General features: G+C 48.8%; 1 protein-coding gene across 2 annotated transcripts in view; it reads right to left on the reverse strand.

Moving 5' to 3' along the window:
* TSEN54 (tRNA splicing endonuclease subunit 54) overlaps positions 1-21063 on the reverse strand; it is a 40283-nt gene extending 19220 nt beyond the window's left edge. The window contains exons 1-6 of one of the 2 annotated variants that reach the window (XM_088482557.1): positions 20920-21063; positions 17979-18143; positions 8692-8755; positions 7250-7333; positions 6921-7019; positions 6763-6815 (exon numbers count right to left, since the gene is read on the reverse strand). In XM_088482557.1, the coding sequence (XP_088338683.1) occupies positions 6763-6815; positions 6921-7019; positions 7250-7333; positions 8692-8755; positions 17979-18143; positions 20920-20927 (473 nt within the window). In that variant the 5' untranslated portion in view covers positions 20928-21063. Of the gene's footprint in view, positions 1-6762; positions 6816-6920; positions 7020-7249; positions 7334-8691; positions 8756-17978; positions 18144-20641; positions 20865-20919 lie in introns of those variants that run through there. The other variant, XM_088482556.1, reaches the window with a different exon arrangement.
* Between the last annotated feature and the right edge of the window lie 279 nt (positions 21064-21342).

A 21342-nucleotide genomic window follows, 5' to 3' on the forward strand; every position in this document is an offset into this window, starting at 1 on the left:
GAAGCCAGGTGCGTCAGGGCGGGCGCCCTGTGGACCCTATGGACTTCGTAGAAACAGAGATAACAAAGGTAAGTTCTTACCATATCTCTTGTTTTCTACTTCAGGGTCCATAGGGGGTCCACAGGGTTGACCTTGGGGATGTCCCAAAGCAGTTCAACCAAGGGAGGGGACGCTCCTGTGCTGAGAGGAGAATCCGCCGCCAAAAAGGAAGCATCCGGAGAGGCAAAGGAAACCAATGCCTAGAACCTTAAAAAGGTGTGGACAGAAGACCACGTGGCCATCTAGCAAGGCAAAACAGCCAAGGCGCCACAGCGAGCCACCCACGAGGGTTACATGGCCCGAGAAAAAACAAGCATCAATAACAGAAAGGCCTACCCATGGGTAGGCCCCTGAAGAAGACATACGAGGCCGTCCAGCCAACATTTGGCCATAGGCCGGCCATCCTTTCCTGTTAAAACCAGAAATTTCAGACCACCAACAAGGAGTCCGATTAACGGATCACATAAATCCACAGAGGCCGGACTACAGTCAATGAGGCCACACCAGCCGAGAGGACTGGGGACTGAATGGCCTCACCATAAGTTCCAGAATAATATGGAACCTAAAAATCACTAAGAAGAAACACAGGGTGAGAGCAACTCACACCCTGACAAGATGCCCTCCAGAAGAGGGAGCCACATGAGAACGCTCCCAATTCCGACACTCACCTGGGTGATATAAACTCCCTGAGAGAAAGAGAGAAAGCCAAAGCAATAGACCATGTAATGGCTATCACAACCAGCGGTTCCATTAACTTTCCCCGGAGTTAACGAAGAACCACTACTAACTCCCAAGGAGTCCCTAGGGAGGACAAATGGAGGCATAATCCCGAAAACACTCCAAAGGATGAACTGGATATCAGAGCGGAGCAATTCCATATCTTAATCATACTGACAGTGTAGAGATCCGCACTGTCAGGAAGGCCAGGCCGAGGGTGAAACCCAAGCCAGCCGGAAGGAATGCCAGAATATCTGGAAATCCTGGACCCCAGAGGATCATATCGACAGGTATAATACCATAAGAATTATGGCTGCCACAGTTTGTGGTAGGTCCCAGCAAAAGCTGATCCATGTGCTCTAATCATTCCAACGATGACAAAGCCAGGGAAGCCGTAAGACCACTGTAGGGACGCAGTCAAAGACAAACTACCCAGGTCCAAGGCAAACCCCAGGACCCTGAGACAACAGGTCTGGGCAGTGAAGCATCAGGAATGGAGTATCGATGGAGAGACTCCGAAAAACCAAGTACCCCTGACATCTGGGGCAATCAGGAGCCACCAGCAGGAAAGCATCTCCGTCTCGATTGAAACACTTCCCTCGAGGAAGAATGGAGACCGGAGAACACAGGTACGCAAATTGGAAGAACCACTTCACCGACAAAGAGTCACTGAAGGTTGCTTCAGAATCCCCAGAGTTGGACTGTAACACCATAGTGTGATAGAGTCAGAAGGCCATGAGGGTCACCTCAGGAGGACCCCCCCCCCTGCTCACCAGGAGATGAAACCTCTCTTGGGGAAGAGACTAGTCCCCTGGATGCACGTCGTGACGGCTGAGGACTCCCGCTTCCCAATGGAGAGCACCTGAAATGAACACTGTCGAGATGGTCGGGAGGAGACCCTTAGACAATGTCCGAATGTATGACATACCTGACATTGCCACCCAACGAACAGTATTGCTAAAAAGAAAGCCACTGTTCTGACCCTGTCGGACTGAACTTTTTCAGGTTCACCGGGAAACAAGGGCTATGCCAGAGTGAAGGCCCAAGACAGGCTAAAGTTCCAACAAGTTAATTGACAGGGTGGAATCGACAGACATCCAACTGCACTGAAATGGATGCGAACCAGACACTGTCCTTAGCAAAGAATACCCTGGACGAGATGGCCATAGTCACCCGAAAAGGGACCGACTTGCCTCCGGGGAGAGCATCATCGTTTGAACAGTGATCAGACAGAAAAAACTTGTTCCATCTGGAGATAAGCCAATTATGGAAAGGCCTGGAATGGAACTAAGCCCATTCCACCCTTCCAAAGGCAGACACTGAATAGTGGACCATGCATCCCAGAGTGTAAAGACATATGTCGACTGCGCAGACATCCATGTACTCCTAATGGAAGAGTGGAGATGCCGACTTACGCCAGAAGAATTCTCAGATTCTGAGAATCCAGCAGGGCTCCTAGGTGAAGAATACCCAGAAAGGGATGCAGGGAGGACTTTTTCCCCATTGATTAAACGTCTGCACCCTGAAGAAGCCACAGTCAACCTGACCCGGCTGTAAAGTACCCCGGTGATCCTGCTAAGAGCAGGAGGCCATCCAGGTACAGGAGCATTGGGATATACTGAACAGAAGAACTGTCAGAAAATCCAAAATGCTGGTAAACCCCTGTGGGGCTGAGAGCAGCCTCAACAGGCAGAGCCCGAAAAATCGTAAGTGCTGTGATACAGCAAACCTCAGTCCATGCTGAGGTAAGGTCTCTGTAAGTACCCGTAGGCACGCCTCCTGTATCTCCAGTGATACCATAAAGTCCCCAGGTTCCAAACATAGTATGATGGAGCATAGGGATTGCCTCCTGAGCCCAGGTAGCTTTAGGAACTGGTTCAGGGAAATGAGACAGAGAATAGGCCAAAGAGGACCATTCAGCCACCGCACCAGAAAGAAAGCAGAACAACCAGTCCCTCGCTGAGAAAGTGGGGATGGCCCAATTAGCTCCGCTTACCGCAACAACTGTATAGCTTTCTGGATTTGTAAGGCCCTGTTCCGAATAAGGGCCTGAGTACCATCACATGGAAATAGACCGCCTGAGCAAAGAGAGTGCGTACCCTCCTACCCACGTAGCCGCGGCAACTAGACACTAGTACCGGGCAAACTGAGAAAATCGCCATCTCCCAGTGGTAGGCCTGTCTCGTCAGGCTGACGATATATCCGTAGGTTCAGAAGCAGGATCGGCTGGCAGTCCAGGCCTGCTCGGAACTGGATATGTCGGCCCTTGTAAAGGCCGACAGTCTATGAAGAAACAGACCTTTAGGCTGACCCAGAGGACAAAAAGACTTAATAGTCTGAGGCCCTATAGTGAGCATAGCTGAAGGCGGGAAATTTGTACTGCCACTGTCAAGGTCAGGACCCAACAAGATATACCCTATAGATGGTATCTGCACCTCTGCATTCCCAGAGCGCAGCCATAGGGTATTACGGAGGATACCGTCGCAGCCGGAACTCTGAAAGTTAGGAGCTGGTATCCAATATAGGCATGTCCACCTATGACAACTGCATATATTACGAGAGCGACCAAATACATTTGAACCCCAGACGTGTTGGAGGGGAAAAAACATTACAAATGCATCAGCTCAGTATGTAATAGTATTAACCAACCATGCTATAGCCATGGTAGGATGGGTAACAACCCCTGAAAGCGAGTATACTGATTTCAGGCAGAGTTACCACCTACGGATCAGAAGAATCCGACCACGCAGGAATGGGAGGCGTAGTAACGTCTGTAATCAGACGAGTAACATGCCCATCCACCCCAGGAGGGGCTCATGATGACCCTCAGGGAATTTGGGACAGGAGACCAAACACTGTTGTAATACCTCATATCTGTCAACAGCCAGAGTCCCGCCATGCGATCCACCCGCTAGTCAGCAACAGGGAACCAGAAGGCACGCCATACTGAGGGTGTATGATACAGGTGCAGGTCAACATTCACTCTAACCAGAATGGACCTGCCACCAGCACCAAAGCAGGGATAATAATACTTGAGATAGGCTTCCCCCCGTGTAAGAGGGAAAGAGCCCAAAACAGTATCCAGTTCACGGTAGAGCCAAGTGGGAAGTAACCACAGGGCGTCAACCACGCCAATTTGCGTTTCATAGAAAAACGACATCCACCCAGTGTGGCTGTTGTGGTAATCCCTGCAAGGGGCATGACAGACTATTGTGGCACCAGGGGGAATTCATATACTCGAAAAACCCCTGTAGGGAGCGGTAGTCTGTGTCACTGGGGAAGAGTGCAAGAAACTGCGAGATACCCTGAGATGAAAAAGGGGCAGTATGGTGAAGTAACCCCAAGTGAGGTACAACAATGGGGCCCGCCCGGCGATTCGCAATTAAGAGGATCCCGAGAAAACAAACCGCCCAAGGGGGTCGTGAAAGGGGCCGGCACCCGATGACGCCACATACAGAACCCTTTAAGAGTTAAATCCTCCGCACTAACACCTGCAGCACATGGCTTGCAGGATAGTAAAAATGGGTGCAGCATAACGCTCTTGATCAAGCAGCGCTATACTGGTCCTGACTGATACTAAATATTAGCTGCAGGGACCCATTTTCAGCGTATGTAACACACAGTTCCACTCAAAATATGGCAACGTGCAGCACGCAACAGTATGTGACAAACCTCACAAATATTAACAAGTATATAAATGTGAGGTCTCAGAACCACCCCAAGTACAGCTGTATTAGGGCAGATAAGGAAAGGGATAGATATACACTGACAGGTGAGAGAATACAGACAGTCAGCACAAGCATAAGTCACATACAATGCAGATATATACATATATACATAAACATGTCATATAATATACTGCACTATTACACTGCATGCAACTTACCCAGATTCAGTGTCTGGGAAGGCTACAGCGCTGTGTACACTGACCTGATGGTGAGGTACGCAGGGGGACTGGACCAACTGCCATCTCCAGAGATCTCTGCTGCACCACAGAGAAAATGGCCGCTGGAGACCTCAGAAGAAGCGTGGCCCGCGGAGGAAGCAGCTCAGCGACACCAGACTATAGATACTGAAAGGTGCGCTGAGCTGAGGGGAGGAGCCGCTGTAACAGGGAAAGCTTCCTCCCCTGGCCGGCTATTAACCCCCGGGACGCCGGCTACCTGCACCGAACACTAAGTCCCTGGTGGTCTAGTGGACACACGGGGTATGGGGGGCCCGCCGCCACTGCCGGCGCCTCCGGTCTGTCCCCAGAGACCGGAGGCACAGGACTGCATTTCAAATGCGCGGATCACCGCAAGCGGTGATCCGCGACCTTACCTGCTCCCCGTGGATCCGGCAGCAGTCCTGGGCGCCCGCAGAGTCCGGCTAGTACAGACTCTGGGGTCCCGCTGAGATCCCCAGATCTGTACTGGCGTCTCAGCGCCAGCGGGGTGACGGAGCGGCAGCTTAGACGTCCTATGGACAGTCTGACGCTGCCGCTCTGAAGAATCCAAAGGAAAAATAAAAAACTCTGTCCTTTAGAAAAAATAAAGCTTAGGGGCTGCTAATCAGCTCCCCACTGCACTAAACGGTGACCCGACTCCGGCCGGGCACAACTTAAACTGAGGTGCCTCTGGCTTGGGGGTGGGGTTATAGGGAGAGTGGACCCAAGTGCATCCTGGGAGCTAAAAGCTTTAACTGCGTGGTGCCCGGATTTGGTTCCCAACCTATACCCCAAGGTCAACCCTGTGGACCCCCTATGGACCCTGAAGTAGAAATACACTGGCATAAACTTCCTGAAGAAGCAGGCAGTATATCTGTGAAATGTGTCACAAGTTTATGCAAGATCTCTGAATGATGTATTTCATGGTTTTCCATTTAATGGATGAAATTGAACCACTAGCCTTTGGCGACTATTTAATAAACTACAGATTCTTCATTTGGTAGAAATGGCGCCAGTAAGGATTTTGTTTATTAAGCATGACAGCTCCCACTTCTCACCCCTCCCCTTCTTACATAGAAACAAACACTGATAGCTATTGGCTCTCTTAACACAAAAGTGAATGCACTGGGAAGAAGGGGGAAGGATAGTTTTCCTGTCCACTTAACCTCCGTTGCCTCATTTTATCAGTGATTAAAACTGTGAGACATGAGTATGAAACATTATGGATTTTTTTAGGTCCACTTTCATATGCCAAAATAAACTAAATAAAACAAAAAACAACTACAGTTAACATGGGAGTATTTAAATAATAAAAAAGGTATATGCATTCAGTGTCATCTTACCTTGGCATCGGGGGCACTATTATAAACTCCATTATGGCGCTTTACAGAGGTCCCTCAACTGGAGTGTTCAGCAATGACCCATAAACCATATCTAATGGTACGAGGTGGGTGCTGCCTTTCATGCTTTGGAGCCTCTAGCCCAACAAATCAGTAATTCATCAGTCACTGTACACAAGCTATGTTTATTGTGGATGGTGCATTTTTGTTTGAATCTAAAGTGCAGACCTTGTTGTTGGCCTTTGACCGGTTAATAGATTCTTATAGCTTGGCCAATTCAACGCACTTTCACTGAATATCTTGCCGCCAAAATTTTCATATTCTCTAAAGAAAAAACGGCTTTGGTTTAACAAAGAATTCAGGTCCCATTCTCCATTGCTGACTACTTTGATGCCCTAAATTGCTGCCCTTACTGAAGCATGGGTGAACCGCAGATGGGTCATATGAAGGCTTTCAAAAGGTCTTTGTGGCCTAAATTAATGTATATCTTTCATACTTTCCCCTATATTCTGCCTAAAAAAAACATGGAAATGCTGTGTAAACTGATGTTGAACTATTCATGGAATCGGAGACCTCTGAGACTGGCCTATAGCCGCATCACTAGGAAATGTGGTGGTTTGCTTTTGCCAGAATTGCCAAGCATACGAGTTGGATTACAATGAAGCAAAAGAAACTACTTAAAGCATGATAAAAACAAAATGCAAACCACTAAGAGCTCCCATGGGTTGATAAGATTCTCACCTTGGATTAAAGCGAGTAACAATGTAGCCCAATCTCTTCAAATGGCTATAAACCTGCAGGTAAGCCAAACAAACAGATGAGATGAGAGAATAGAATGCTCTGAAACAATCATATTATATGTTACATACTATCAGGAAACAATAGCGAGTGTTTACTACCTGATAGCGCAGTAAAGTGACTGTACCATGGGATAGCAACTTCTCATAAGCCTCCTGGACAGACAGTGGCAGATCCCTGTACAACAGCTGAATTGTTCCCTATGCAGATAATAGTGGATTAATTACATTTTGACCAGGGAGTGGTGCAATTATATTATTATTTCTATAATAATGAGGAGGGGTATCAGAAAGGCAAATACATAATAAGGAGACAGCCGTCTATTGTGGGAGTACATAAATCATCTTGACAAGTTAAAATAAGAAATATATTATTGGAACCAATGATAACATTCTCTGTAGCATAGATAGTATTTCTAATTACTACTTACACACTCCAGCAAGTAGACTGCTTCTTCAGGCAGCAGGAACTGCTTCCCTCCCTCTGTGAACCCCATGGTCTGCCAAAATTTACCCTGCACACAGATGTAAGAGTAAGACCATACTAATTATTCTCACATGTAAAAGAAATGCTCAGAGTCTGCTACAAAGTAAGCAGCACACTTCTAATACACAAGAAGATGATATTCCATTGAACGAGATGTTGTGTCCACAAAATATCAGCAAAATGATACCACGCTCAAAAGGGTAAAAGTCTGGATGTGTACCTGAGACACAAATTGTTTTGTTTTTCTATCAGGAACTCACTGTGTCAACTAACCTACTGTATACAAAACCTCAGTTTCCTCTTTAATCTCTCCAGTAATCTGCAGAATTTTGGCTTCAGAGCTGCCTCTTCAAACATTTGAAAACATGAATTTTGCAAGGTCTATCCCCTTGTTTTAACCCTTACTGCTTCAAAGCCTACAGTGAGTTTATTTTGCAGGGTATATGACATTTCAAATCTCAGACCACATAGTAATTCTTGTACACAATGCATTCCAGTCGTTAGTGTTCAGAGATAACATTGAATAGTCTTATCAGTAATAAAATCAGACACAGCAGGTATGTTAGAATGCAAGTGTTTGCCAAGTATGCCTTTATAGCAAAGTCCAATTTATTTTCATGCTTTTGTCCCCTTCCATTTGTGAATTTAGTTCTTTACATCACAAAAGATTACTTTAAAGAAATATATAGTTTATTCATTTATGGTGTATGCTATAAAATTTTGGGTAATGTATAGTGTCATTCCTTGTCAAGTGGACAGATTTTGAAGAACGTCCCCACCTGCTGGATGTGCACTGGAGTCTGTGACAGTTGCACCCACCCCCACTTTGAGGGACAAAGTTTTGCTACTATTGCATATTGTGAATTAAAAGTTTCCCAAAGTTAGCTCGATATATATGCCAACCTTCATATCAAATTTATCAAAATTGGAGATGTCAGGTGGAGACATTCCATGTCAAGTGGACCAGGGGTCCCCACTTGACCATCTCCAATTTTGGTAACATATTACATGAAGGTTGGCATATATGTCAGACTAACTTAGGGAAAAATTTAGTTCACAATAGGCAATAGTAGCAGAACTATGTCCCTCAAAGTGGAGGAGGGTGCAACTGTCACACAGTCTCAGCAGTGCATATCCAACTGATGAGGACGAACTTCAAAACTGATCCACATGACATGGAATGACCCCAGTGAGACTTGACTTCTAAATAAATCATACAACAGAGCACAGTAGCTCTACATAAAACAGATAATGATTACCCAATTTTATATTGTTGTATTATTGATTACAAAACACTATTCTATACTTTAAGACATAGCACAAGTTTTTACACAATATCACCCCTATAAGAAACTATTAATGCCTTACTTGGCCCAGTACACGTACCGCGGGTAATGTCAGTTCCACCAATTCTTCCACCGGTTTCCACACTCCTCTTCCCAAGCTTCCCCTGACAAGATCAAAAGGATGTTATTAACAGATATGAACATCTAAAGAAAAATCTAAATCATCTCATTTGTTGCCAGATCGTAGATTCAGTTAAAAGTAGAGCTAAAAGAAAAAAGCTCAGAAGCTCTGTCTTACAGGAGAAACCATATTTAGACATTTCCAGTTTCTCTCATACATATGATGTCACTGTAAATCATATAATGATGTGATGTCACTTTAAATCATACAAATACCACTTATTTGCCAGAGAGACATAATTTACCTTTTCATTAGAGGTACTAGCAAAAGTTATCTGGTTGGCGGACAATGCGAATGTAGGAACTCAGGGCCTGATTAAGAGCCGGACGCTATTTGCGCTCGCTCGTTCAGAAAAAGGGGCCGGCTATTTAAATTGAGCGCTCGCTCTTTGCGGTCTGTTGACGCCTCTATGTCTGAGCGAGCGAACGAAACGTGCTCGCTATTTTGTAAAGAAGCCCCCTGGCCGCTCGCATCATACGTCATCTCCGCTATTTATTAGATTAATCGAGTACATCGAAAGGCGTCTGAATTGTTCGCAGTGCTTGTGGTTGGATTTTCCTACCGCAATCATGCGAACAGTTCAGGCTAAGAAACAACCAAGTGACGTGGTCGATGACGCTGCTTTGTTAATTATGCACACCCTTAAAACGCCCGTTTTGACCGTTTGGCACTCCTGCGCTCGGATCTCCACTCCCCGTTTTCAAGCACCTTCCCCTGTTACCACCCACAAACGCCTCATCCTGTCACTCAAATTTGCAGGCACTCGCTATTTTGCGAGCGCTCGATTTCCGACCGCAATGGACTGGTTGGCGCATGCGCATTACGACCCATACGCATGTGCAGTTGTGCGAACATCGCTCGGAGCGAACAAGCGGCCGCTTACGAGCGGCTCTGAATCAGGCCCTCAGTCTAAGCAGTCTTCAAATTCTTCAAGTCTAATTCCAGCAATTAGGATTCATAATCGTACTGATTAAGTTGAGTTCATTGAAAAACAGCATATGAGCAAGAACGATGACACTGCAAATCCATTTTATGATATAGATACAAATTCAACAGAAGCTTACTGGTTCAACAATAAGGTCAACACACTCTAAATCAGGTCATTCAGCCAGGTGACTAAAACAAGAGATATGGTAAGAACTTACCTTTGTTATCTCTGTTTCTACGAAGTCCATAGGGTCCACAGGGTTGACCTTGGGGTATAGCTGGATCTGGATCCACGGGCACCACGCAGTTAAAGCTTTGCTGCTCCCAGGATGCACTTGGGTCCGTCCTCCTCTATACCCCGCCCCCAGGCACCTCAGTTGGTAAGCAGCTAAGGCCGGAGGAGGAGACTAAACAGAGAGAAGGAAGACTGGAACACACAAGAAACCATACTCACAGAAATGGGAGACGGAAAACCGGTGACCAGCCACACAGCCCATTTGAAGCCAGGTGCGTCAGGGCGGGCGCCCTGTGGACCCTATGGACTTCGTAGAAACAGAGATAACAAAGGTAAGTTCTTACCATATCTCTTGTTTTCTACTTCAGGGTCCATAGGGGGTCCACAGGGTTGACCTTGGGGATGTCCCAAAGCAGTTCAACTAAGGGCGGGGACGCTCCTGTGCTGAAAGGAGTACCCGGCGCCCAAAGGATGCATCCTGAGAGGCGAAGGTGTCAAACGCATAGAACCTCAAAAACGTCTGAATTGAAGATCAAGTAGCCGCCTTACACAGCTGAACAGCGGAGGCGCCACGTCTAGCAGCCCAAGAGGGACCCACAGAACGAGTGGAATGAGCCCTCCTGTGCATAAGCCTCACAAATAACTGAACGAAGCCAACGGGCTAACGTTTGCTTGTTGGCAGGCCAACCCCTCTTGTGAAAACCGAAGAGGACAAACAAAGAATCCGACTTCCTAACCGAAGCAGTCCGGTCCACATAGATTCTAAGTGCCCGGACCACATCCAAGGAAGCCTCACCAGCAGAAAGATCAGGTGACTGAAAAGCTGGCACAACAATTTCCTGATTAATGTGGAATTTTGAGACCACTTTGGGCAAAAACTCAGGACGCGTGCGGAGCACCGCCCTGTCCTGGTGAAAAATCAGAAAAGGAGGGCGACAGGAAAGCGCCCCCAATTCTGACACCCTCCTGGCAGAAGCAATTGCCAGGAGAAAAATGGTCTTAAACGTCAGCCACTTGAGCTCCACCGACTCAAGCGGCTCAAAAGGAGGACCCTGCAAGACCCGTAATACCACCGCCAAGTCCCAAGGAGCCACCGGAGGCATGAAGGGAGGCTGGATCCTGAGAATAAGTTGGAAAAAGGTGTGAACATCTGGCAGTGTAGCAATCCGTCGCTGAAACCACACGGACAAAGCAGACACATGAACCTTCAGAGAGGCCAGGCGTAAGCCGAGGTCCAAACCCGATTGAAGAAACTCCAAGATTCTGGAAACCCGGAACACCTGCGAATCATAGTTTCTGGATTCACACCACTGAAAATAAGTGCGCCACACCCTGCGGTAAATCCGCGCGGAAGCAGGCTTGCGTGCCCTAAGCATGGTACCAATGACCGAACTGGAGAAACCCCTAGACCTCAAGACGGCTGTCTCAAGAGCCACGCCGTCAAAGACAGCCGACCCAGATCCGGGTAAAGGCAGGGCCCTTGAGACAACAGGTCTCGATGCTGAGGGAGAAGGTACGGAGCGTCGATGGAGAGGCACCTCAGATCGGAGTACCAAGGACGTCTGGGCCACGCCGGAGCCACCAGCACGAGCGTGCCGCCGTCCTGCTTGAATTTCCGCAGAACCCGAGGAAGCAGGGATATCGGAGGAAACAGATACGCCAGGTGAAACGTCCATTTCACCGACAGAGCGTCTACCAGACAGGTGCCTGCATCTCTTGTCCTTGACCCGTAAACGGGCAACTTGTGATTGTGACGGGAGGCCATCAAGTCCAGCTCCGGCAGTCCCCACCTGTCCACGAGTAGCTGAAACACCTCTGGGTGAAGCGACCATTCCCCGGGATGCACGTCGTGACGGCTGAGGAAGTCCGCCTCCCAATTGAGGACTCCGGGAATGAAAACTGCCGAGATCGCTGGAACGTGACACTCCGCCCAAGCAAGAATGCGAGACACCTCCGACATTGCTGCCCGACTGCGAGTTCCCCCTTGGTGGTTGATGTACGCCACCGTGGTGGCGTTGTCGGACTGCACCTGAACCGCCCTTCCGTGAAGAGCGGGGCCGGACGACTGCAGGGCCCTGTATACCGCCCGCAGTTCCAGGATGTTGATGGGGAGAAGTGCTTCTTCCGCGGACCAACGACCCTGAAGCGATAATGAGCCGGTCACTGCCCCCCCAACCCCGGAGACTGGCATCCGTCGTGAGCAGGACCCAGTCCGGGATCCAAAAGGGGCGCCCCTCGACCAGATGCGCTGTCTGAAGCCACCAAGCCAAAGACTGCCGAACCTCCGGGGACAACACCAGCATCTGAGAGCGGATCCGGTGAGGTAACCCGTTCCATTCCGATAGAATCAGCCCCTGCAGGGGCCGGGAATGGAACTGGGCAAATTCCACCATGTCGAATGTCGACACCATGGACCCCAGAACTCTCATAGCCGAATGGACCGACAGGCGGCAACTGCTCAGGCAACTGTGTATCCGCAGCTGCAGGGAGGAGACCTTCTCCGGAGTCAGGAAAATCCGTTGCTGACGAGAATCCAGCAGGGCTCCCAAATGAACCATCCGCTGTGATGGAATCAGGGAGGACTTCTTCCAATTTATCAACCACCCGTGTGCTTGAAGACAAGCAATGGCCAGGTGGAGATGTCGAAGAAGCAACTCCGGGGAGCTCGCCAGCAGCAGAAGATCGTCCAGGCACGGCAACAGACGTAGACTCTGACCCCGAAGGTGGGCAGCCATAACTGCCATCACCTTGGTGAACACCCTCGGAGCCGTGGAAAGGCCAAAAGGCAACGCCCGAAATTGGTAGTGATGGTTCAGTATAGCAAACCTCAGATACCGCTGATGTGCCGGTGCTATGGGCACATGGAGATAGGCGTCCTGGATATCGAGGGAGACCATATAATCCCCGGGTTCCATCGCCAGAATGATGGAACGTAACGTTTCCATCCTGAACTTGGGAACTCTGAGGTATCTGTTCAGAGACTTCAAATTCAGGATAGGGCGATGAGAACCATTGGCTTTCTGTACCAGAAACAGAGTAGAATAGTACCCCGTCCCACGCTGAGACTGCGGAACGGGAACAATGACCCCTGCTTGTAGCAAGGATTCTATAGCTACCTGAATCTGACCAGCTTTGGTCTTGTCCAGAGAAGGACTCGTACAGAAAAACTGGTGGGGCGGCCTGAACCGAAAAGACAGGGTGTACCCCTGAGAGACTACTTCTCGAACCCAGGCATCCGTGGTGGTATTGTGCCAACACTGGGCGAATTGGAGAAGTCGGCCTCCCACTCTGGGGTCCCCCAGAGAGAGGCCCGTCCCATCAGGCAGCAGGCTTACCCTCCTGCTTGGAAGAAGGGCGCCGAGCACTCCATGCTTGCTTCTTGGGCTTGGGTGCGGCCTTGGTCGCCGAATGTCTCGGGAAGGACTGGCCCTTGGCCTTACCCTGAACCCGAAAGGACCGAAAGGCAGAGCTCCTCACTTTAGCCGGCGCAGAGGCCAAAGGGAGGAAAGCCGACTTGGACTTAGCCAAAGTATCCACTATTTTGTCCAAATCCGGACCAAATAGTAAATCACCATTAAAAGGCAAGGCCTCCAGACCCTTTTTTGAATCTGCATCAGCCCTCCAGGACCTCAGCCACAGGGAGCGCCGAGCAGATACCGCTGCAGCCGACACCCTAGAAGTGAGCAGGCTGGCATCCAAAGACGCTTCCCCAATATAGGAAGCTGCATCCCGCATCTGTCCCACTAACGCTCTCTGGATATCCGGAGCCTCATCAGGAAAGGTATCCTCCAAGGCATTGGCCCATGCCTCAATGGCTTTAGCCACGCAGGAGATAGCCATGAACGGGCGAGCCACCGCCCCGGAAAGAGAATAAATGGACTTTAAACAAGTCTCCACCTTCCTGTCCGTGGGATCCTTCAAAGAGGAGATAGACGGCAATGGCAGCGTCGCGCTTTTGATCAAGCGGGTAACGTGGGAATCCACCGCCGGCGGAGTCTCCCATTTCCTGCAATGAGCTTCAGGAAAAGGATAGTTCGCCGCCAACCTCTTCTGTGGATGGAACCTCTTACTGGGTAATTGCCAGGCCGCCGCCATATGATCTGATAGTTGATCAGACAGGGGGAACACAGTTGAAGTCACCTTGGCCTTTTTAAAATTAGGAAACTTCGACCTAGGAGCCGGCGCATCATCCTCAACATGTAGGATAGCCCGCACCGCCCTAACTAAGGCTGGAACATTAATGGAGGACTTAGCTTCCACCTCCTGCCCCAGGGCATCAGAGTCAGAGTCCTCATGGATTTCTCCATCATCTGAGGACACTTCCGAGTCCGACAACTGCACAGCTAGTGAACTCACAACCGGACGTTTAGACGCCCTTGGTGGCACATCACCTTGCACCATGGACTGAAACGCTGAGGATGAAGCCGCCAGACTCTGTACGGAGCTGGAGAGAACATCCACCCAAGGCGGAGGAGCCGTCGGAGCAAAACTCAACAAAGGCACTACAGACTGACGCGTCACTGGGGAAGACTGCACATACACAGGCAGTCCCGAGTAAGGACCCACAGTCTGGGCCCCGGGGGGAGACCGCAATATTTGTGGAACACCCGGGGAATGGGGGATGGTGGGCTGAGTCAACGCCCTAGAAGGGACCGCTGATGGGACCGATAACCGGTCCGCAATAGACGCCAGCACCTGTGAAAACATCGCCCAAGGAGGGTCCTGTGATACAGGGGGGTTGGAGGGGCCCGGTACCAGCTGGCACCGCCCGCACAGACCATCCTGAGATAAGTCCTCCCCATCAACTCCAACAGCACAGCGTCTGCAGGAAAATAGCACAGGAGCCACAGAGCGCTCAGTTTCCTCATCAGACATGATACCGTAAATACACAAGAAATACGTATCACCAGAGGAATTACGGTTTTAACACCCGCGCACTCACCAGTATGCGACACAACAGCCCAGATACGGTACTGTGTAGCACACAACAGTATGTGACTGACCCCACAAATACGTGATTTATATAAGTGAGGGTCTCTTGAAAAACGCCCTTCCCCCACACACCTGCCGGGCCGTAGGAGAAGGAAAGGGATAGTTGTAAGCTGACAGCAAGGAGAATAAGTCCACTTGATACCGCCTGGGAGTCTGCGATGCCTGCCAGTAAAGATGGCCGCCGGAGACCTCAGAGGAGGAGTGGCCGTAAGATAAGAGCAGCTCAGCGACGCCAGACTGCTTGTTGAAAGGCGCGCTGAGCTGAGGGGAGGAGCCGCTAGACAGGGAAGGCTGCCTCCCCTGGCTAGCAATTAACCCCCGGGTTGCCGGTCCTGCTACCAGCCTGTTACCCTGGTGGTCTAGCGGACACGCGGGGTATTCCTCAATAGAGGGGGAGCCTGCCGCCGCCGCTAGCGCCTCCGGTCTGTCCCCAGAGACCGGAGGCTTCTGACTGCATAGAAAGTATCCGCGGGCCGCCGCACGCGGCGACCCGCGGCTTACCTGATTCCCGTCGCGTCCGGCAGCAGTCAAGGGAGTCCCCAGAGCCCGGCTAGAACAGGCTCTGGGGTCCCGCCGCGATCCGCAGAGCTGTACTGGCGTCGCGGCGCCAGCGGGGAGAAGGAGCGGCAGCGTGGACGTCCTAAAGGGCAGTCTGATGCTGCCGCTCTTAAAGTGTAAAAAAAGTAGAAAAAAATAAAAAATTTCTCTTTTAAAATAAAGCTTAGGGACTGCTCCTGCAGCCCCACTGCGACAGGGTGACCCGACTCCGGCCGGGCACCAACTAAAACTGAGGTGCCTGTGGCCGGGGGCGGGGTATAGAGGAGGACGGACCCAAATGCATCCTGGGAGCAGCAAAGCTTTAACTGCGTGGTGCCCGTGGATCCAGATCCAGCTATACCCCAAGGTCAACCCTGTGGACCCCCTATGGACCCTGAAGTAGAAATTGAAGGAAGGATTACCCCCACGGACGACCCTATGTTCCAGTCATTCCCAGTTATGGCAAACGGATGCCAATTCAAATACAAAAAAAGGCTTGAAATAAACTTAAATACATTAGCTGCAATAGGCTGCCCAGGATTTATTGTCCAGTTCCGGAACATGCATAAATATACTGAAGATGGGTTTGGTATATTCGGTATATTACGTCTCCGTTCATCCAGTTGACATTCATAATGTCAACATGAGAATGTGGACATGGTTGTTGGGTTGATGTTCATGAGACACTGATGTAATATGAACACTGTCTTTTTCATGTCAATCTATTGCTAACCTTAATCTTAAGGTTAACCTTACCCTGACTGCATCCCCTGAAGTATCAGACAGCCAATGCTTGTATAGAAGGGGAGGAGCTTCAGCAGTTGCCTGTAAATTTAAAAGTATCCAAGCTCTTTATTCTGCCCCCAACTGACTGCATAGGTTTTGGAATGGACTTCAGTTATATCATTTCATATCTGCTGGGAGACGTCAAACACAAAGAAGGCCTGACAATAATTCTGAGCTAGAATTCTGCAAAGAGTAGAAACACAGGGGCCTATTCATCATCACTTAATTTTTACAATTGCAGGTGAAAATTAAGTTATTGGGCCATTCATCAAGATGGTAATGCAGGAGATAACACAGATATCTCCTACTTACCTTTCTTTTTGCGGAATGACCCGCTGTCCCCATACACTAGTATGGGGACAGAATTCATCAAGCTCCGAAAATATATCTTCAGATGGCTCTTGCTCCAGCATCGCAACCCGCTCTTTCCCAATGGGAAGGAGGTCCGATTTGCGATGAGGGAACCTTTTCGGGTCCCTCCGCCACTGTCCGGCTCCTTCCACCAGACATCGGGGCTCTTGTGCGCATGCTTGACCTGTAGGTCACGCATGCGCAGTCCCGTCAGTACTTAAGATTCACTGCTCCGAAAAAGGAACAGTGAAGCGGCTCGCAGGGACAACTGATATCGCATCAGCTGTCACCGTGCCGGAGCAATGATGAATTGCTCCGGTAGCACGGCGAGTCAGAATGTTAATTATAGCGGTTCGGACCCCGATAATTAACATCATGAGTAGGCCCCATAGTCTTCATTCTAGCACCCTGCACCTGTCACAACCTGTGCAGTTCCTCTTTTCTGCTTGTGGTGTCGCTCTCTGCTCTGGTGTTTCTAGCTCACTGGTCTGTATCTCAGCTGTTTGTTGCATAAGCTGAGTATAGAATGACCCTCATGTTGCTAAAAGAAACATTTGGAAGCTGTGATTACTGTCAGAGCATGTCTTGCTGATCATTCACTGACAGGATGTCCTAATGTATGCCCATGTCACATTAATTTATTTCAATCAGTGAAATGTGCAGATATGTCAGTGAACATGAAATGTAACCAGAGGTGTCCAAACTTCTGCAAACAAAATGTATATACAGTACACTAGAGGTTAGATTTACTAAGGCTTGTAAAACAGACAAGTGGTGGTGTTGCCCATAGCAAGCAATCATATTCTGTCTATTATTTTGTAGAATGCAATAGAGAAACCAAGAGTACACTGGCAAGCCTGTCTAGTGGCCAGATTGACTGACTAAAGATACCCTTCAGGGAGTCTGTGTACCTGGGCCCTGGAAAGAGTGAATCCCATCAAAGGAGAAGCTCTTTCTCCTTAGTGTATCAAGGATGGGGAATTCCATGTGGAACTTTAGTTTTGAAAGGCACCTATGAACCGGGGATAGAAAAATACAGTGATTCAGAGAGATCTGAGAAGGATATTTGGTACTAAAGTTGACAGCCACGAGAGACCAATAATCAGAACGAGGGCTCCAGTGTCAGCTGTTAGGAAGACTGTGATGCCTGAAGATTTGGTGCTTTCTAAGTTGAGCAGCAACCATTTTTTAGTAGCGGACAGAGGGAGATGGTTTTCCAATTTTCATATAAAAACCTGCACATGTTACTAATGTAAGTTTGTGTGCTGTACTGCGTGAGTTCCCAAGAAATGTTACAGATTAATGTAGATTATGGGCCAATTATTAAGCAACCATAATCAAATAATCACAAATATAATAAATTTACCCCATTACTTACAGACGCTCCACACGGTCTTCTCCCAGCAGTTCCCACTGCTCAGACCTGCATATCTGTAGCTTTTCATTCTGCAGCTCTGAACCATCTGGCAGAAAGTCTTTCTGTCCATGAGAGCGTTGAGGGAGGCTTTTCTCCCGACTCCGCACAGATAGCAGCTCTGCTGGACTGAATGGAGATAAAATATTTGTCTCAATAACCTACTAATCCTAATATAGGAGTGTAATAAGTGTTCAATGCAAGTTGTTAAAGATTAATAAATGTGCTTTGATGTGTGCAGCTAAAACAATAATGTTAGTAAATGGATCACTACAAATAGTGTTAGAAAATATTTCATTATTCATAATTTTTAGATATTTCTCACATAGACCGAGAGCTAGATCCCAACACTCATATTTGTACAAAATGGCCAAGAAAGTTCATTCAAAATATTTTCGAACACATAGTGTATAACAACTTTCTTTAGCGCCATTGCATCATTCAGAAAAGTTAAGGTGGCTCTTAGGGCCGGTCAGAAAGCGAGGAGGACCACCTTTAAACAGAACAGGCTAGCTATATCTGGCCTGCTGCAGTGTTAAGCTTATGGCCGGTACACACTAGATGATGTCTTGTCTGCCCGACCTTGTCAGGTAGGGGAGCCGGCATCGGCAAGTGCATACACACTTGCTGATGCCGGCAGCTGACTGCCATGCTGCATTCGGCAGTATGGCCCACGCTAACAATCTCGCCCGTCGGACCTGCATGCAGGGCAGATGGAGGATATTGCTGACAAGGAGTGGGAGCGCGCATAGTCAGTGACTCGTTCCTCAAGACCCCACATAGCTCACATTTTCCAGGTCACCTAGCAGCAGCACAGGTGTATTCATTACTCACGGACATTTGAAAGATCCACAGGTGGAGCTAATTATTTCACATGTGATTCTGTGAGGAGACCTGGAAAACATGCACTGTTGGGGTCCTGAGGACAGAGTTTGAGAACCTGTGCACTAAACCACAGGTTCTCAAACTTGGTCCTCAGGACCCCAAACAGTGCATGTTTTCCAGATCTCCTCGCAAAATCACAAGTGAAATAATTAGCTCCACCTGTGGATCTTTTAAAATGTGTCAGTGAGTAATGAATACACCTGTGCACCTGCTGGGTGACCTGGAAACGTGACCCGTGTGGGGTCCTGAGGACTGAGTTTGAGAACCACTGCACTAGACAATGCACCCGATATGTCGCTCCGATCGGACGACATATCGTCTAGTGTGTACCCAGCTTAAGTCTTCCTGCAGCCAGTGATAAGGGAAGCTGTCTGCAGTTTACCTTCTCTCCCCTGGCTACAGTCACTGCCGAGGGTGGGTGCAGAGTAGAAATAGTAACCTAAAGAGCTAGTGATATATATTATCACACACTTGCCTATTTTTTATCTCCTCCCTGAGAGAAACCCAGAGAGGAGATGCTGCTGGCTACTTTGAGGGTCAGGGACTTCACATTATCAGGCCCCGCCACAGAATAATGTACAGATTTGCATGTATTAAAGAGGAGACTGGGCTAAGATGCCGCAAGTGCATAATTTTAGCTTCATCTCCTACCTAAGGACCGTGATTCCTGGTGGGATTATCTCCCCATCCTGCCCCCTTCAAGTTCATTATGAAGTGGCGAGATGCGGGAGAACCGGACACTCTTGTGCACACCTTCTGGGAGAGTAGGCAAGTATGTATCAACTGTTATCCTTCATATAGGTGTGGGTTTATGCTTGTGTTATCCTTCCAAGTATTGAAATAAAATATCAGTAGTTATTTTGACCAGGTGGGGGTAGGGCTGCCAATTATCTTGCTTTACTGAAGTACAATCATTACGCTACTAGAGATGGGGTTCTGCAATGCGATTGTAACTTAGAGGCCCATTTATCAAAGGGAATTTGAGGTAAATTCCCTGAAAACACCTGTTTTCTGGGGTTTACTTCAAATACTAAGTATCCCCCGAATGTATGAAGGAGGGATCACAGCAGGTATCTCAGATACCTGCTGCGATCCCTCCATTGCTGCTGGCAGCTGCCTCCCCCATAGGTTTCTATAGGGGATGCGATTCTGCCAAATGTATCAATATCGGAAATGCAAAGCATTCCCGATATTGGCCCCAGCAGCTAACGCCATCTGAACATAGCGTTAGCTGCTGTAGCCTATGAGGACTTACCGCATGTCAGCCGGCGGAGGGATCTCCCAGATCCCTCCGCTGGCAATGGGCACCGCGCATGTGCAGTCTGCGGGACCTGTCACCCTGCAGGTGCCGGATCATACATTCAGCCGCTACGATCGCATTTTGCAATGCGATCACGGGCGGTACTGCATACCCTGATCGCATTGCAAAATGCGATCATTAATAAATGGGCCCCTAACCATTGTATCAAAAGAATTTGATGGAGAAACCAATGGTATATTTATGAACAATTAGCAACCTGTGGGTTGATGTTAAACAGCTGAATTCAGTTGTATTTTTTTAACATTGGATGGTCATTGCTTCCACACCATAATGCTGCCATCAGAAGTAAAACATCGATGGTGTGAAGCCATAGAACATTGATGTCCATTTCTACACCACTGGCATCTCTACAAAGAAAACAACATCCACGTTGACGTCTTTGTGGGACTAAACACCGATGAAGACTTGCCATATTACCCACTTGTGCAGCTGCCCAATAGTTACTAGTGACGGTGCTAGCTGCAATCCGCCGGCAGATAAAGGCAGCCCTGCTGGGTACACACTTGGGCGCCTGGATCCCATACATCATTGACTGGCATTAATTACAAAGTCTGTACAAAGAGCCGCCCTGTAGCTGCAGCAAACACCCGCTCCTAACATGCAGCATGGCAGCTGCGAATGACCGTTCCGGGAGGTTAGCATCCGGGTACGGATGAAATATGGGCCTTTCCGGGATCTCCGACCACAACCCTCCCGTACCTCAGCATCAGGAAGCGCAGCACGCTGTGTCCCGGACATCCGGAGCCGTCTGTACACCCACATTCATTACGTTACGTGTGTCCCAGCATAGGCTGCTATACGCGGAGGAGACACATTACTGCTCCTACATCTTCTAAAAGTAGTTCTCTCTCTCTCTCTGTGGTTTCCTGAGCAATCATCACCCACCCTCCTCCTCTGTAGTTAAGGTGCATACACACTAGACGATATGCTCCCTGAGCGATATCGTCTAGTGTGTCCCCGGCAGGCTGTGCTCAATGTCGTTCATGACATTGAGCACAGCCGCTGAACAATATCATTAGCGATATCGTTCAGCGCCGGGCTCTCTCACCCATTCCCTGACATGCAGCAACCTGACGAGGTCGTCAGGTTGGCCTGCATGTCAGCCCGATGAACGAGGATGAC

Source organism: Taudactylus pleione, unplaced genomic scaffold (genome assembly GCF_031769625.1).
Source record: "Taudactylus pleione unplaced genomic scaffold, aTauple2 ptg000290l, whole genome shotgun sequence".
In the NCBI taxonomy this organism is placed as follows: domain Eukaryota; kingdom Metazoa; phylum Chordata; class Amphibia; order Anura; family Myobatrachidae; genus Taudactylus; species Taudactylus pleione.